Raw genomic sequence first — 18,452 nt, 5'->3', positions numbered from 1 at the left:
ACCACAAAGATGATATGCTTCAAGTCCAAGGACAAGGGTGGGGGCGGGCTGCTGATGCTGTTCGACCGAGCCAGCTTTTCAAAACAGCTGGGGATGCTAAACTCAACATGAATGACCCCCCCCCCCCCCTCCTTGGACCCACGGAAGGAATGTACTCCATATGCTGGGGCTACTCAAGCACCCACGGGAGCTGGTACCTATCAGAGGTACTAAGGCAGAGCCATGAAAGGGACTCCCCTTTGGGCTCTTAGGACCTTTGAGGGTACCTGTGCAATCCAGATATGTTGCCCAGGATGGAGAGAAAAAATTATGAGAGGAAAATCAGTTTTGGGGGGTGAGGAAAGGAAGAAAAAATAAAATTGCGGTTACATACTACAGCTGGCTAGAAAAAAAAAATAAAGCAGCAAAAAAACCCAAAAAAACCCCTGAGCTTAGCACTCAAAAGACATTGCCCCGAGTCAGTTAAAATTACAGGAGTTCAGGGATTTGTGTGCAATTCTAGTAAATCAGGGAACATAAATCACTGCTCGGGGAGGGGGGGGGTGGTGCACTGGATTAAGCAATTGTGTCATTTGTAAAAAGTAACCAGGAGAATCCTCAGATCAGATTAAGAAGAGCCCTTTCTCTCCCCCCTCCCCCAACCCAAATCATATACACCATACAGACAGAAAAATAAAATGCACCCTGGGCAGAGGGTTCTGTCAGAGACCATGGGATCCACAAAACAAAATCTGATCAAACAGCTTCCAGGAGAGGCTACGCCTTGCGATAACAATGAAAATGGCTTTCACAAAGCTGCACAGCGCCTTCGATGTTAAAGAGTCATATCACTCGAGACGTTAGACATCAAAATGATCCAAAGATTTGTGGTTTTTTTTGTTACATATATATATATTCTCTTTCCTCATTCAGAGCAATCCTGCCCAAGTTTATTTACCCTGCATATGGCCATTTAGCTACTTGTTTTCAAACCATTTCATTAGCACTTTTAAAAGAAAAGCCCCCCCCCCCCCCCAAAAAAAAAACAAACAAAAAAACCCCCAAAAACCAAAATATATAATAAGTCTGCTTTTACATGACTTGCCCTGGGACATAAGTTTTAATTTGCTTTTATAAAGCATTATGGTGTACTCTTTTGGTTTACTGTTGGAAATCCCATCTAGAAAACACCGCTGCGAAGTACGATCTTTAGACACGGCACTCTGTGCCCGGCTCAACGGGAGAGGAAACAAATCTGCTGTTTTACCAAAAAAATAAAATCAAATAAACACACTTATAAATTCAGAATTGATACTTTCCGCTCCCACTCCCATTAATGAATTACTTCAATGGCCAGTCATTAAAAAAACACTGGTATATTACAACTGCTTAAATAATTATAAAATGGCAAATTATAAACATTTTTAGGACCAAGCTCTTGACAGTGAGATTCATAAAGAGTAACTACAAGCTGACAAAAAAAAAAAAAAGTGCTGATATAGCATTAAGTAAATTTAAGACTGTGCTCAGCATGCAGTTTGGGGAAAGAAACAACAGGAACCATCTTTAAGTGAAGAGAGGATGATTTTGTGGTGTACAAGTTCGGTTCGGCCCCTCCCTGGAAACCTGCTTCACTTGGAATGTTGTATCAGAAAGGGGGAAAACAGGGAGTCCTGACAATAACCCGTGGGAGGTTATATAAACATGGGTCCCCTGCACAACAGTACCACCTAAAGCACACTTACATCAATAAAATAAATGAAACAGTGGCAATAGTTAAGAGCCCTTCCCTTTTATTTATTATTTTTTTAAATTACTCAAAATTAAGTTTCACTGTTTAATAAAGCAACAGATTGATATGAAATACCTTCTTGACTAGTGTCCCACCGGGTGTTCATACCCTCCCCCCATGACCATTCACCCAACTCAACCGTGAGTCAAGTGATATGAGCCTTTTTATTCACTTTCCATGCATTCTCTGGGGTCAGGGTGCATATAATGGGAGGGGAAAGATGTAGGAGCTGAAGCAGACTAGAAATGGGTTTCTGTAGATTTTTGAAAAAAAAAAAAAAATTATTAAAATTTCTTTCAACTGAATACCAGAAAAAAAAAAAAAGGGTTAAAAAATAATATATATATTCGACCGGGAGAAAGTGGAAGAGAAAGGAAATGCTGGCCTCAGAGCATCACTGTGCTGTAACAGCCAGATTCCTTACACAAAGGGGAGGAACAAAAACATGCACTTACTGTAGTACAAAAATCTTTTTACGTAAAACTTCACAAATCTTTATAGGCTGACCTCAGACTTTCTTTAAAAAAAAACAAAGGTGCTCCCCATGAAATGATATTTGGGAATATTGTATTTCCTCCACTTGCTTGGGCAAGCAGGCACTTTTTTCTCTCTCCCTTTTAAAGAGCACAACTTAAACCAAGTCAAGGAGCAGTACCACCAAAATCTGAATCTTTTCAGTCCCCAGCCCAGCTGCAAGCGCTCCCGAAGTGTTAATCCTAGAACACCACACACTACTAAGCAAGGGGGGGGGCTGGACACGATTTCATTCACCTCTCCCTCACACCAAGTATGCATATGTTCTAGGAATATGAGAGAGGGAAAGGTCCCCTTCAGAACAGAGTACTCCATATAATTATATCCACAGGGACCACCAACAAGATGCACCTAAAAAGGCAGGAAAGCATTTTCTCTAAGGAAAGCACTTTGCAACATAGGGCAGGTGCTCTCAACCATGCTTTTTATTAATTTTATTTCCCCTACACATAACAGCACAACCTCTACACCCAAGCCAGGTATTTGATTACAGGTATTAGCATATGGATGCAAAAATACCTGGCGGGGGAGATGTGCCATGCAGTTCATCTTTTGGGCTGTTGACAGTCAACACTATTTCATAAAACAAAACAAAAAAAAAAAGGCACCGACTAGAAGAAACCCCTGGGTGACGAGACTCCACAGAGCGCTGCATGGGTTCCCACACTGACTAATGCTTAATCTAAGTGGAAGGCTCAAAGCAAATATTGCTCCTTGCACAAAGGTGGGGAGAAAAAAAAAAAGCACTGCACACAAAACCTGGGTTACCATGCCTCAGCCCCCACAGCATTTGGCAATCGAAACAAAAGCACTCACTATTTAAAAAAAAAAAACAAAAAAAAACAAAAACTGATGGGTGCAATGTGAATTGAAAACCCCCCCAAACATTTAAAATATGCACAGGAAAATGGACATTCCTAAATGCATACTTAATAGAGAAAACTGAATTGAACACTTTCCTGCACCAGCACGCATTGTCTAATGAGACCTAAATATCCTTCTCCCCCCTCCCATCCACCCCAAAACAGGAAAGTGTTCATAATAGAGCCCACCCCCATCCCCACTAGGTTTTTTTTTTTTTTTTGGAGGGAAAGTGGGGAGGAGGAGAAGGAGATTTATTTTTCCCCCAATATTTAAGCATTATAAAAAGATTTTTTTTTCATTAACAAACACGCTTCTCGGTGTGGTTCATACACAATCATTAAAGATAAACTTTATAATTCCATTTTATACAAACAGGTCTTGGAGAGAAAAATACTTGGGAGTGAAGTATGGTAGAACTGCTGCTTGCGGTTACTCACTTCAACAGGTGCAGGCGAAGGGAGGAAGGTAAATAGAAGGAAAGAAAAAAAACAAAACAGATTTATGAGTGCATAAATGCCGCTCCAGAGCAGGACAAACCCCAACAATGGAAAAAGGTAGGGGAGGGAAGAAATATTAAAAAAAAAAAAAAAAAGTTAGGAGCTGCTCATTATCCAAGTCAATGTCCACACAATTAAGTTTTTGCATGCTATTCTACTTTCCAGTACTATATTCAAGTTACTTCTTTTCAGTGGAGCATAAGGAAGTGTTAGCCACTCGAGGTATATCATCGGAGGGATATCTGTCTCAAAGAAAACGCCACTTGTATGTTTTACATTTATTTAAAAGTCTGCTGGCCCTGCAAATCAATTTGTGGCAGGTAAACAGGGAAAACACCCTTTTCACTAGGCACTTCTGAAAGAGAAATTCTATTTTTCGAAAGCATTTTATGCATTTTCCTCCCTATGACCCTCACACTCCTCCGCAACACTAAATAAACAACCCCTGTCCCTCCCCCCTCCTCAAACTAAAATGTCCCCAGGAGATAATATCTGGACAGCCTGATTTCATGGGACCAAGCTGGAATCAAACAGCACAGTGCATGCAGTCATGTGTAACTTATCACACTGTCAGACTGTACACATCAAAACTGAATTAGCCCTCTTTCCCCTAGACCTTCACCCTCACAATTTAAACACGAAGTAATACCTGCTCTACTTGGGTAGCATGCAACACAATTTTTTTTTTTTTTTTTTTTTTTTAAAGACGAGGTCATCTAGTTTTGTTAAAATTTCATTTTTATAATCAAAAAGCTCCCTCAAAATTTATTAAAAAAAAAACCCAACACAAAACAAAAAGAAAACCAACCCTAAATCACATTTTGAGCCCAGAAACGGTAAAGTGCATTTAAGTTTAAAATCTAAAATCTTATAGCAGCAAAAAAAGCAGAATAAAGAAAAACTTTAAAAGGCAGACATGACTTTTGTATTCCCCTGAGCAGTTTTTTTTTTTGTTTTTTTTTAACACCCAGCCCAACCCACATTTTTCCAGAGTGGTTTTAACAGTAATTGCGTCTTGATCCAAAAAACGAACAGATTTTTTTAACAGGTCAACCAGGACATGAATAAAAAGGGAAGTTTGGTACATAGAAACACAAACAGTGACGAATGAACCAGCAGCTTATAATGGCTCTTTGGCAACTAGGGTCCGGAGATCAGAAAAGCTACATAAAGAATATATATGGCAATCAGAGGGGGCACCTAGACAGTCTCTGTACCTGTAACTTGGGACACAGAAACAGGAGATTCTTAATAGCATTTTTTTTTCCCTTTTCTGCATGCCCGTTTGTTCTTCAGTGCAAAGTTTCTCAGACATAGCAGGTGAACAGATCTTAAATTACTTTTTAGCACTTTGAATTGCATTTAATTATCTGAAAGGTAGTCTTAAGTGTGCACATTTAACCAAGTACTGGATGGCTGGGAAAGCAACATGAAATCAATCTTAAAACCACCAAAGTTCATCTTGCAGCAAACCCCACTTAAAATATTAAGTGCTATTAAACACCAGCAAATTTCATTCTTAGTACCATGGACATCAAAATTAGAGAACTAATTGCAATCTAAAAAAAAAAAAAAATTAAAAAGGTTGCGTGTCATGTTCAAATTTAAATACTAATTAAATATACCGTGTTTCTATTTTTACGGCAGTGATGAGGAAGCACCTGTACTTATAAGACCACATACACCCGTTGGGATGAGAGGACTGCGGTCAAGTGGAGTAGTTCTGATACCCTAAACAGGCAACAAGAAATTATTAATTTAGGAAAGCAGGGTAATCATGTAACACCCACATACAGAATTCCACGTCAAACACAAGCTGCTGCTTGTGCCTGTGATTCCACTGTGATACTCAGTAAAGTTAGGGGTACAATTGTATCTCACGTACCAGATAACCAAAATGTATCATCGTTATGATTCTGAACGGAAACAAAATGGTTTTAGGAGTATACGGAAAGGAACTGAAAACCAGCTTTGGGCTGCAGGACCATTTACAAAGGACCATTTTACACAAGCTGGTGTTCTGGGACTGGCCAATGAAATCTAGATTTGCTACAGAGTCTGCCAGGAGCAAAATGCTAAACCTCATGCTTTTTCTTCCCTTGCCCCACAGGAAATTCAGCTGTGAAACATTTTCCCCTTGCACAAATTCAAAGGGGGCCAGCCCTGTCCAAGAAGATACATTTCATTTTTTGGATTTACACTGCTGTTCCTGCTGTGGGGCTGAATGTGCACATTCAATTGACCTTAGCAGAATGCAGAAGCTACACTGTGGCAGCATCCTAGCCCTAAGCTTGGGGCTGAGGATGTAGGAATGGTGCAAGAGAAAAAAAAACCCCCACAAACAAAAACAAAACAAAACATATAACCATTAAGTAGCATAAAAGTTACAACAAGAAACAGTTTTGATTTCTTAATTATCCAGGAAAATAATCTCCATATGTGTTTGCCAAGCAGGAATTGTGCCCAGTGCAAAGGAAAAAAGTTTTCAAAGAGCATTTACATTGAATAACCTCTGTACCTGTAATTTCTTTTCTGGTGTTCGGAAAGACACAGCAGTGATGCAGTTATCCCTTCCTTCCTGCTCTTACCTACCTTTCTCCATAGCAAGTGCTGAGCAGAGGTGAGCGCAGCTCTGTCCTCCATGTAAAAAAAACCAAAAAAAAACCAACACAGGACAACAGCAATATGTATCCTTCCTCTACGTAGCAAGCAAGGTGCCGATTTTCTTTGCGTTACAAATTTAGTTTGAAAAAAAAAAAAAAGGGGTGGCCCAGATGTAGGCAACACATTCAGATCTTAAATTGTCAACCTGAAGCTTTCCATTCTAAACGCAGTCTTCTAAAAAAGAAAAAAAAAAACCAACAACCCCAAAACAAAAAATAAAGAAAGCATATCAGTTAAAAAAAAACAAAAAAAAAAACTAAGCTAAAATTAAAAACCTGGATAGTGAATAATACTTTGGTTCCAGCCCTAGTGCCAAAAGATACCAGTATGCACCAAAATGTGCAAATTCTCACAGCAAACACATAATGGAAGGAGCCTTGAAGAAGCAGCATACAGCTGGCCATACTTCACTCCTACATACTTTGATTTTACAAGTGTACAGGTCCATGGGAGCAGGTTCCCAGCCCCTGAGGGGCAGGGGCTGCACTACCTCCTGCTAGGCAGATGCACACCGTTGACAAGAGGCAAGAGCGAAGGGTGGAGTTCGAGCTGCGTTAACAGTGAGAAGTGGTCAGAAGGAACGTGAGGGTGCGGGCACCCAGTGATGTTGTTGTCCGCCACCCACTGAGGATCTAAAGGCCCCAGGACACCAAGAACGTTCATACGAGTCTTGGAATAGAAAATGTAGTCAATCACACCCTGGGAATAGATAAAAAAAAAAAAATAAAAAAATAAGACAGCCCGTTAAGACAGGGGTGACAAGATGTTCAACAAGCAATGTCCTAATAGGGAATAAGCAAACAATTTAATTTTTCTTCAATTGTTACTGGATGTGGCATCAAAGTCTTGCTGGATTCACACACAGAGCACCATAAAAATACATGGCAAATAGCACCTGATGCACACAAACACACACACACACACACACACACATACATACATACACACACACACACACACACATATTAAAGTAAACTGGAGTTAGGATAAAAGTAAAATATGTACTTTTTTTTTTTTTTTTTTTTTTTTTTAAGTATCCTCACAGAAAATGCTTTTTAAAAACAAAATATGCCGATTGTCACCATAGCATAAAAATCAACATAACTGCAACAAATTTTCAGTTTTAATACCGTTTATATTAAATAGTAATTATTGAAGAGAAGGAAGCCTATGGGTGCATTGCAAGGGTGATCCTTTGATGTTTTCCATCCATCCCCATTTTAAATCTCTTTTAAATGAGTAATCTCAAGCTTGTAACTATTAATCTTCAGTTCTCAGACTCTGGGATTTTGTAACTCTGGATTATGTCCCACGTAGTACTTATGGTGTTACCACAGGGACAGATGGCGAGTGGCTTTCATCCATGAAAAATGTCAACACTGAACAGTGTGGAAGGATAAGCATATTTCTATTAAGTAACTCCATCCCCACTTCCCAGCACCTTGTAAACTGCAAGTGAACTGCTTTCAGACAGAGGATGCGGGCAAAGTTAATAGTATAGCTGGGTTTAAAAAAAAAAAAAAAAGGTTTGGGCAAATTTCTGGAGAACAGGTCATCATGGGGCTAAATTTTCAAAACTGCCAGCATAGGAAAGCAGGCAAAAACGCACCTAAATTACAGGAATTTTCAAAGCAGATTGAGTTGCACAAGTCCACTCTGAAAATTATCCCATTAAAACTACCCTCATTAAGTTACACCTGCTATTTGGTGCACACAAGGTTCTATAAAAAGCTTATGCACATACCACTGGATTTTAAAGTGTACATGCGAGTCCAAATCCCTCCCAGCCCTGTCCCTGGGCATGCCTCTGCTCAGTCCTGTCAACTTACACACAAACTGGACGTGTATATTAAGCTTGCCTGCCTACAGGGTGGCCAATTTTACAAAAGACCACCTCTGAACATTAAACAGTGCTTTACACACTGGCCTTTGAAAAGTACCCCATAAGCCAGGCAGGCACAGAGATCACCAGCTCCATCTGGAAATAAGCAACAGGGAAGTGAGCTTTTGGGTAAGTCCAGATTTGGAAATGATCAGATATACGATGCTGGGCTCGATATACCATTGGTCTGACCCAGTATGGCCAAAACGGATGTATTTACATTAGGATACATTGCTGTGGATCAATGGGAGCACTGACTGACAGACTAGCAGCACTTTAAAGATAAGTTACTTATAGCAACATTATCATGGATGACATTTAGTCATCCTATGGAAATTTAAGGGATAACAGTGATACTATCTACTTGTCCTGTGGAAACTTATGAGATTAATAGTGAAGATATTTAAATAAAATGTAAAAAGGAACATCTAAAAAGAAAATGGAAAAAGAATACGTTTCTCTTAAGAAACATTTTTGGAATGTCTTTTTGAAGTTTTTTTGGTTTTTTTTTACACTGCATTATTGTTAAAAACATTTTTTGAAAAGGGTTTTTCCAATGTATTGTGATTGAAGCATATAGCCCAATACTGTTAGAAATATACACAGATGCTGGCCTATATATGATCACATTGATTTTCCCCTTGACATTTTTAGAAGCATAGGTCTCATCTACAATATATCTACATGGCATAATTGTGTAGTTTGGACTTGTGTGGTATTTTTACATTATTATGACTTACATACTCTTAAACTAAGAGCCTCCCTTCCAGTAGCACTACTGGGATAAGCAGAATCCAGACATTTGAATTTTTTGTAGTGAACCAGCCATGCTAATTCATAGTTACGGACTATGGAATGTGGATTTTACAAATATGCTTGCTTTAAGCCAGCTGCTGGCACAGACCAGCTGCTATAAACAGGCATGCACGCTGATGTGCTGCCACGCAAAAGTCAGCTCGAGCATAATAATGCAAATCTTCAACTACTCTGCGGGTCCTGCAGAGGGGACAGTAGCTCCAGCTTGTCACCTACTTTGAAATCAAAAGTGTAGTTGGTGTAAGGCATCACGTTGTTTTCATAGGCGCTCTTCAGCTGGAACCCATGCGTTATACGTCCATCCGATCCACTCTTCCCATTGCAGCTGAAGTTCATGAGACACTCATTGTAACGGAGCTCTTTGAAATCCTTGTGGTTCTCAGCTACTCCTCCATTGCTTAGGTATTCCACAACACCTGTGTGCAGTAGAAGAAAAGTAAATGACCGTTAACGACACATCAGAACAATATTACAAAAAATAAAAAATAAAAAAGCCCTACTTGCTCTCTCATGCTGAACTCTGTAGAAAGTTTAATGACCAGCACTAAATCAGAAAAGAAATGCCAATCCCATGAATTTTTAGGAAAATGTCCCTGCTGATTGGCCTGCTAAAAAGAGTTCAGGCTGCTGCTATACAGTGCTTGAGGTTACATCAGACACCGTGCAGGGACTTCCTAAGGGAAGAGCTGAATTTTTGTGCGTTTATCAATCCCCATTTCCAGTCCATGCAAGCAGTCACATATGTACACGCTTCATGAAGAACCCAAGTGGCCAGTCTGAATCCTTTTCAATGATGAATTACCAGTGGGGGTGCTCTCCCCCACCACCTTATTGGGTCCATGTTATGGAGACCAGACTGCTCCCTAACAGAGGACAATAATGTCATTGTCCGCAGTGCTGCCATCAAACATGCACAATCTTTAACTTTATTTAAAATTTGTATACCGCCATATACATAGGCCCAAGGCGGTTCACAACAAAGCAACGTACATATAAAAATTTCATAAAACAATAAAATACAACAGATAAAACAATAAATAGTAAAACTGTAGCATAATAAAATCAACAAAGTATAAACTCACTACAATAAACTGCCATCTAATAAGACAATTAAAATATGGGTACAGATTAAAAGCCAAAATTTCCTTTGCCCAAAAAATGCTTACATTTAATTATAGGCCAAAAGTTCCACAGCATGTTTCGTAAGTCTCACACTGGATGATTTATTTTCTTGACAAACTCTCCCCCTTAGTGAAGCTGTAGGAAATTAAAGCCTTTAACAGAAGATGCGCTATTTTAAAACTGACTTGCCGGCTTTTTTTTTTTAAATACACTCGGCCTTCAATATTGAAAACCCACTGCTCCAAACCATGTCACATGAACGCCATTTATTTATATTAGCTTTCAGATTGTTTTCTTGGCAGGAAGACGACACTTATTAAAGAAAGCATAGGAAATGCATTTTACCTCACTGATGTGGTGTATCCCCTGATGAAGGACATCTACATCTTAATCTTAATCACTTCTTTATGACGCGAGGGAGCTAAAATTTATAATTACAGATCAAGGAAATGGAGCAAGGTGACATGTATTTCTTCCATGCCTACCATTTTGGGTATTGAGGATATAAATCATGTTTCTCATCAAGGCAGCTTTGATTTAGAGGGGCAGACAGGAGGAAGAAAATATAATGGAATTTTCACATATATAGTTTTTTTGAGAATTAAATGCTTTAGGAGTATTGTAAATAATCAGGCCTTGGAGGAGTAGGTAGGTACAGTGCAGTTGTATCAAAAACCCACAGATAAAAATACAATGAGAAAAATAAATGAAAAAAAAAAGACAACCACTGTAGGAATAAAGGTGGCCTCAATGAATAAGAGTACCGGATTCCAGATTGGTCTCAACAGGCTTGCAAGGGGAATGCACTACTTTCTCCAGAAACTCATTAAGCAAACCCTGTCAGGACCTAATCACACTAGAGGAAATGCTGCCCTTCCCCTCCCCTACCTGAATCTGGCAGTGAGTTGAGATCTGCACACAGCACCAGGGGGATAGAATTAGGGTCCATGGTGGGGCTGCCGGGTCTGCCAGAGCATTTACCAATAATGCTTTTCAGTTCTGACACAAACATCATGGTCTGGATGAGTTTCACATCCGAATATTCAGGGTCCCAGTGCATGTGAGCATTTGCTACTAGCAGAAGATGTTTATCAGTCTGAAGAGTCTTCATACCTAAGTTTAAAAATAAATAAACAAACTTAGCATGCTGGATTTCTAAGCTATAGGATTTTAAAATCAAAGAAATGACCTACAAGATCCATTCTTTTATTTTTAACTAACAATAATCAACAACCTGTACTGCACATACTGGAAAGAGACACATGCAATAAACAGTCCAATATCCTAAAACTATGTTCACAGCAAAATAAAACAAAAAAAAGTGTTTTCTTCACAATTTTATGAAGAAAACAGTTCAGCATCAAGATTGATTTTAAGCAGGATCCAAGATGGCGGAACTGGCAGGACTGGCTTGAATTTGTCCATATTGCCACTCAACAAATTACCTGAATTCTGCCGCATTAGTGAAGGGCTAGAGAACAGGAGGTCTCAGCCGCTTCTCTAGGTAACCTTATGGTCAGCCTGATAGATGCTCATGTAAGTTGTGGAGCTTTAACTCTGGGAGCAAGTTCATTGGTGGGACGCCAAGAGGAAGCTGAACTCATCTCCCTCCCAGAGCTATCGATATCTCTGTCCCTGGAGGAGCAGATGGCCCCGGTAAATCCCGCAGAGGTGAGATCGCTGGAACCTCTTCAAAGTGCAGCGCAGACTGAAACTGTCCTGCCTTGTTCTGAGACTGTGGAACCTGCTGAAGGCGTCTCTGAGCCATTGTAACATCTTAGCGATTCCGGGGAGAGTGCTGGAGTCATTGCTCTGAGGCAATCAGGAGTGAACTTGGGGTCATCTCAAATTCATTCATATAAGTTGATAAGACCTACTATTATCTTGTTAGAAACTATTTGGGAATTGATTCAGAGTCTAAATAATAACATTGCAGCCCAGTTAAAACCGGTGGTGGATTCTATGAATGTTTTGGAAACTCATTTGAATATAGCTGAAACTGATGTTGGGAAAAATCTAATGAGATTTTTAGAACATATGTGGAAAAAATCTCAGCTCTTCACCATGCTGTGATTACAGAGAATCAGCTGCTATCCAATTGTTTGGAATCAGTGGAAAATCAATCTAGGGGGGGAAAAAAATCTACGCTTCATTAATTTTCCTAAAGATCCATCTATAGCTCCAAGAGAGATGTGGAAAAAATAATTAATGAATATTCTCAAAATATCAGAGCAAGTTTTACATATAGTTTCAAGGGTGTAATATATACCTTCTTAAAAGAAGGGTCCTCTTGACCAGAATGAACGCCAGGTCATCTCTCCTATTAACTGGATTTAACTACAATTTTGGAAACTTCCAAGAAGGAATTAGTTACTTCGGCAACTCTTAGACTGGATCCTCAAAATGTTTTTTAGTCATTGAATGGATAATTTCTTAGGTTTCAAAAAGTTTGACCATACCCTGATCTTGACAACCACACACAAAAGAAGAGGAAACAATTTTTATTAATGAGGCCTAAAGTTTTGGAAATGGGTGTTTTTTTTCTCCTCAAATTTCCCTGTAAATGTATAATTAAACTCCAAAATGCCTTGTGTCTTTTTCATCCATCTCAACTCTCTTCTTTTATAATAAATCTAGACCGCCTTCAAATTCTTCTTCTATAGCTGATGATAGAGCATAAGATCACTAGCAATGTAATCTACTCAACAATGTATAGCTCTCCTTTTTGTTTTACTACTAGTCATTCATTTTGCTTATTTTGTTAATTTTCCTGGTGTTGTGTTCTTGGATCTCACTATAGAGGACTTGGGTTTATATCAGACGTTTGGTAATTGTTTTCTACTGTATTGTTTTTCTTCTTTTTTTCTATCTTTTGTCTCATGGTTTTTACTTCAAGTTAATTCTGGAATTCATCTGTTAAAATTTATAAAAATTAAAAAAAAACGGTTTCTTTTAAGCACACACAGGTTATAACAAAGAAAAGATGACGGCATTATATTCATAACTCATGCTGGCCAAGACCAGGTATACCACAGGTAAGAAAGGGAGACAGTACCTGTGGAAGTCCACTGGTCCATAAAATTACTCAAAAAGGTACTCTAAGCACATTCTGGGTTCATAAAAACAAAAGATCTGCCATGCTGTATCAGACTAGGATCCATCAAGCCCAGCATCCTCATGCCACCAGATAATTACAAAGTGCCCAGTACATCACAAAAAGCAGAGCCAACTCCTTGTTGCTCACTCTGAAGAATAAGCAATGGGTCATTGTCGTTGTCATCCCCCCCCCCCCCCCCCCGAGTCAATCTGGCTAATTTTTTATGGACGTTTTCTCCAGTCACAGAATCTATATAGCCAGAACTACTCTCCAACAAGTATATCAAGATCTTTTCTTTTCAAAGGTATAGTGTGCTATACTTGGACCACCAACATTTCCAGGGTTAACATTTCAAATCTGGTTCATTGTTGATTGGCTGGGATAAAGCAGAGTTGCTTACCTTTAACAGGTATACCCTGAGGACAGCAGGATGTCAGTCCTCAACACATGGGTGACATCATCCAATTGAGACCAGCATGGAAATCTTTGATTTGAGCATCACTGGGCATGCACTAATCCGCATGACCACACAGGGTCCTAATACAGAAGTAAAGAAAAACCCCACAAAGTGAAGACCCAACTCCACTGGAGGTAAATGGGTCTCAGGAGGGCTAACATCCTGCTACCCTTGGAGAACACTTGTTAAGAGGTAAGCAACTCTGCTTTCTCTGAGGACAAGCAAGATGGCAGAACTCACACGTGTTCCAGATAGAAGGCTAAGGCTCTCTTGCAGTCCAAACTGTGCAGGGCTCGTTCACCTTGGTGAGTTTGAGGCCTGGGAAAGAACGTTGGCAGGACTATGGACTGGTTAAGATTGAAGTCTGACACCACTTTAGGCAGGAATTTAGTGTGTGTATGCAAGACCACCATATTGTGAAAAAAACTTAAGTGGATAAGCCACTAAGGCCTGGAGCTCACTGACACTGTGTGCTGAAGTACCTGCCACCAAAAATATGACCTTCCAGGTCAGGTTCTTCAGGTCATAAGAGTGCAGTGGCTTAAATGGAGCCTTCATCAGCTGAGCTAAAACTACATTGAGATCCCAGGACACAGTGGGAGGCTCAATCAAAGCAGACCCCGCATGAAATGTACAACTATAAGCTGTAAGGAGATGGGCTTACCCTCTATACCATGGTGATATGCACCAGCTGCACTCAGATGAACCCTGAGGTGGTCTTCAGACCAACTTTGAAGAGCAGTTTTTGTGTTAAGCAAAGGTCTAGAGCCTATTGCTCACATTACATGGAAAACCTTCTCCACTTCAGTCCATACGACTTTCTGCTGGAAAGCTTTCTGGAAACTTTCTGGAGGACATGACACACATCTGAAAGATTGAGGGGTTGCAGAATCAACCTCTCAACATCCAACTTGTGAGTGACAGCCTGGAGTTTAGATGCTGCAAACTGCCTCAATCCTGAGTGATGAGATCTGGGGAAATCCCCCGTTTGATCCGGCTCCTGATGGACAACTCCCATAGAAGAAGAAACCAGACCTGTCTGGGCCAATGGTAGGCTATGAGAATCACAGTTCCCTGGGTCCTCCCTGAGTTTCAACAAAATCTTTGCCAAGAGTGAAGCTGGAGGATATGCAGACAGCAGACCCAGGACCCAATGGAGAACAAAAGTGTCTGAGGCTAGCTTGCTGTATGCCCTGTATGTGGAACAGAACAGAGGGACCTTCCTCTTCCAAGGAGCTGTGAACAGGTCTAGATCTGGGATCCCCCAGAGGCGGAAGATGTGGTTCACTGCCCCTTGGTCCAGAAACCATTCATGAGTGTCTAAAGGAGCAACTAAGCCTGTCTGCTACCCCATTCTCTGGACCAGCCAGATACATGGCCCTGCGTATCATCCCGTTGAAGAGGGCCCATGAGCATATCTGGACTGCCTCTTGACACAAGAAGTTAAGTGTCTGTATCTCCCTGCTTATTGACATTGTACCATTGCTACCTGGTTGTCTGTCTGGATCAACACAATTCTGTTGGACATCTGATCTCTGAAAGCCCACAGATTGCCCGGAGCTCCAGGAATGCAAAGTTTAGGATGATTCATTCTGGAAGTGACTGGGCAGAATAGAGGGATGTCACTGATTGAGGAACAAACCATCCATCACTCAATCTATTTTACTGTGCTGTGACCAAAAGTATACACATTTGTTTTTAATCAGAAAACCTGAAATGTCTATTTTTTATTTATATTTCTATAGTATGACTTGTCTCCAGTGGACCACGTTAAAACACTGGCATCACGGACCTCCTCCAAACAGTTCCTTGCGAGCCTCTAAGAGTACAGCAACACCAATATTGTCCTTGGTCATCACTCTATTTAACATGGCTTCTGATCCTTCTGAGTTCGCCATTGCCACTTGGTTGAATTCCACCGTATGCTTCTGCACTAAAGTAAATCTGCAATAGGGCAAAAAAAAAAAGATAGGATAACAAAATCATAACCTGCACAGTCAGTGAGAGTAAGGAGTAACACATTGAACAGCAGTTCCTATGCTCGTCCTGCTGAGCCAGTGCAGCCAGTCAGGTTCTCAGGATGTCCATAATGAACATGCATGAAAGAGATTTGCATATACTTCATCTCCAGTATACACAACTCTCATTTAAACTATTCATATTTTGGGCATCATGAAAACCTGACTGGCTGTGGATTTTCAGGTTTGGTAGCCCTCGTGATAGAACAAGCATGCATTCAACAAAAACAAGTACAAGCAGATCCATGGAAGGCACGACAAAAGTAGAGTGAACACTGTACCTACACAGTCTATATTATATTGCTATGTGTTATTTATATATTGCTTTGAGCTGTTAATAGGAAGGCAATTTATACATTTTACAAAACCTGCATTTGCAAGTCTTTTTACCATATCCACAATACCCCTTGTAGTTAAAATAATCAAGGAGGAAATCCACATATGGTCATGAATTATAAAAAAAAAAAAAAAAGTTAATCACCTTGTGTCTATTTAAAAATAACTACACATACCTACATTCTCTGTACAGATATTTATACACAATCTACAATGGATATTGCACTCATCCTAACAGGGGAGGTGAATAGGGGTGACTACTCTGGGCCCCAAATCACCACGGTAGCCCCATCCCCAAATACTTATTTCAGCACTGCGGTCAATTTGGCCTGGGCACCTCATCTTCCTAAGGTCAGCCCTGCCTCACAAACTTTATATCTTCACAAGCTTCCAGCTGTTTGGATGGATAGGCACATTACATTCTATTAATGGCACATTATATCAAGATTTTATGAACATGTCCAAAAAAACACTGAGAAAATGAGGGGGAAGGGGGAGAGTGACCACAAAAATCTGCATACTAGATTTAGATAAATATGAAAATCTGTAGACATTCACATTAAAGTGCATCAGTGATGATGAAACACTCTTTAGAGGAAGGCTGACCATCAGCATCACAGCACAAGACCCTAACCTAGAGAAGAGGCCTGAGCCTTTATCACATCCCCAAATCTTACTGTACCACAGCTGGTTCATTTACTGAGATCCAGAAGTTTCCTTCCCCCTCCCCCCAGTACCAGAAGTGCTGAGAAATGTATGGCCCTCCCATTCTCCTTCAGTTTAAATAAAGAAAAATGCAAACCAGTGGCTGTGACTTTGAGAAAAATGTTGTCAACTGAGTGCCCATGTAGCTCCCTTTCAAGAGGGGACAAGCTGAGCCAGTCCTGTGTTTACCCCAATTGAGTTCTCTAAGTAAAAGCAAGACTTCATCATGTCCCTGCATGCAGTGGAGTAAAGCCAGAGCTTTATCTAATCATCCTATCTATAAAGAACAGTGGCAAGAAATTCAGGGTGGGGTGGAGAAAGGGGTGAAGAAGATTTGGCAAACATCTTCCCCGGTGCAAATGTTTCCATATTTAACAATGAAAAAGTATCCTACGGCTATGTACAAAGGGAAAAAAATGTTAGAGCAAAAAAAAAAAAAAAAAAATTAGTTGCTAAAATCTGACCCACTGCCGCAGGTGTTAGCTGTAGAGGATTACGACTTACTTTTCAGTCTTGAAAAATATTGCACAGCCATCCACGTGTTTTTTCTCCTGGTCAGACATGATTTTTGCACGTGACTTTGGAGAGAAAAAGCCATCATAGCCCCGCTCCTTCAGGGCTGGGAAGAAGAGGGAAAAGTATTGCTCCGTTTCCACTTCCTGGAGGAAAAAAAAAAAAGAAGCAGGGGAGTAGGAAAGGAAAAACAAACATAAGGAAGCATTAGGATTTATTTTATATTCTGCTTTTTGGCACTTCAAATTATGATTAAATTCAACTACGGTAGGTATCCGCTAAAACGACAAAAAGCTGAAAAGCTTAGCATTTTGGACCTCTGCTTGCTTCAGAAGCTACGGGGCCAATGAAAACAGTAACGTTTCACAGGGAGTCACCGATGAATGACGCACAAAACTCAGAACTTCAAAACAATGCTGTTTAGACTGCTTTCTAAACGATCCCAACACCACTCCTGTCACTGCAGGACGGAGTTTGTAGCTTTGAAGTTAAAAATACAATGATACTAGGGAAGAATCTACCTAAACTGACACTAGGAACATTACTGTACAAGCTTTCCTAAACTACTTGACTGCTTACTACCTAACCCTGTGGTTTAAAAAAAAAAAAAATGGGCCTGCTGAGGTACAAGACAGATCAACTAGGAAACACACACACACCCACCCACACACACCCCCCTCCTGGTTCTGCAGCTTATTTGAGCTATTAACCATGACAAGAAACTAAAAAAAAAAAAAAAAAAAAAAAAAAGATCCTGCTTGGGAATTGAAGAAAAGATGTTTCTGCTAGGAAGCCGAGCAATGACTAACCTCTGGGGGGAAGGGGGGCTGGTAGTTCCTCCTTTCTGTTTTTATTTCCAGTTCTGTCGGAACCAGAGCTGGGATTGGTGCCATGACCCATAATTTGCCAACACCTGGGGATTTTCCCATTTTAATTGGCCCATCTCCTGCTTTAGGTACTGCAGCAACAATCCTGTGACAGAGCTCCTTCTGTAACCTTGTACCGTATCTATTTATATACATACTAGCCATTAGGCCCGTTAAAACGGGCGATATTCCATTGGTCAGAGCCGCTCTCTTCTCCTCAACGTCTTACTCTTCCCACTTACTCACTCATATCCCCTTTTCCTTCCATCCCCTCTCATCTTCCCTTTCCTTCCACTATCACCTCATCCAC

General features: G+C 40.2%; 1 protein-coding gene across 5 annotated transcripts in view; it reads right to left on the bottom strand.

Annotated features, from left to right (window-relative positions):
* Positions 1 to 1,084: 1,084 nt before the first annotated feature.
* Positions 1,085 to 18,452, bottom strand: part of CNOT6L (CCR4-NOT transcription complex subunit 6 like) — a 219,184-nt gene continuing 201,816 nt past the window's right edge. For 4 of the 5 annotated variants that reach the window (XM_029600462.1, XM_029600443.1, XM_029600434.1 and 1 more), the window contains 5 exons: positions 17,268 to 17,422; positions 15,497 to 15,648; positions 11,039 to 11,263; positions 9,245 to 9,444; positions 1,085 to 7,029 (listed from right to left, as the gene is read on the bottom strand). In XM_029600462.1, the coding sequence (XP_029456322.1) occupies positions 6,817 to 7,029; positions 9,245 to 9,444; positions 11,039 to 11,263; positions 15,497 to 15,648; positions 17,268 to 17,422 (945 nt within the window). In that variant the 3' untranslated portion in view covers positions 1,085 to 6,816. The remainder of the gene's footprint in view (positions 7,030 to 9,244; positions 9,445 to 11,038; positions 11,264 to 15,496; positions 15,649 to 17,267; positions 17,423 to 18,452) is intronic. The other variant, XM_029600451.1, reaches the window with a different exon arrangement.

This window comes from Rhinatrema bivittatum, chromosome 1, assembly GCF_901001135.1.
Source record: "Rhinatrema bivittatum chromosome 1, aRhiBiv1.1, whole genome shotgun sequence".
NCBI lineage: Eukaryota > Metazoa > Chordata > Amphibia > Gymnophiona > Rhinatrematidae > Rhinatrema > Rhinatrema bivittatum.
This window is presented reverse-complemented; position numbering and strand designations above follow the sequence as displayed.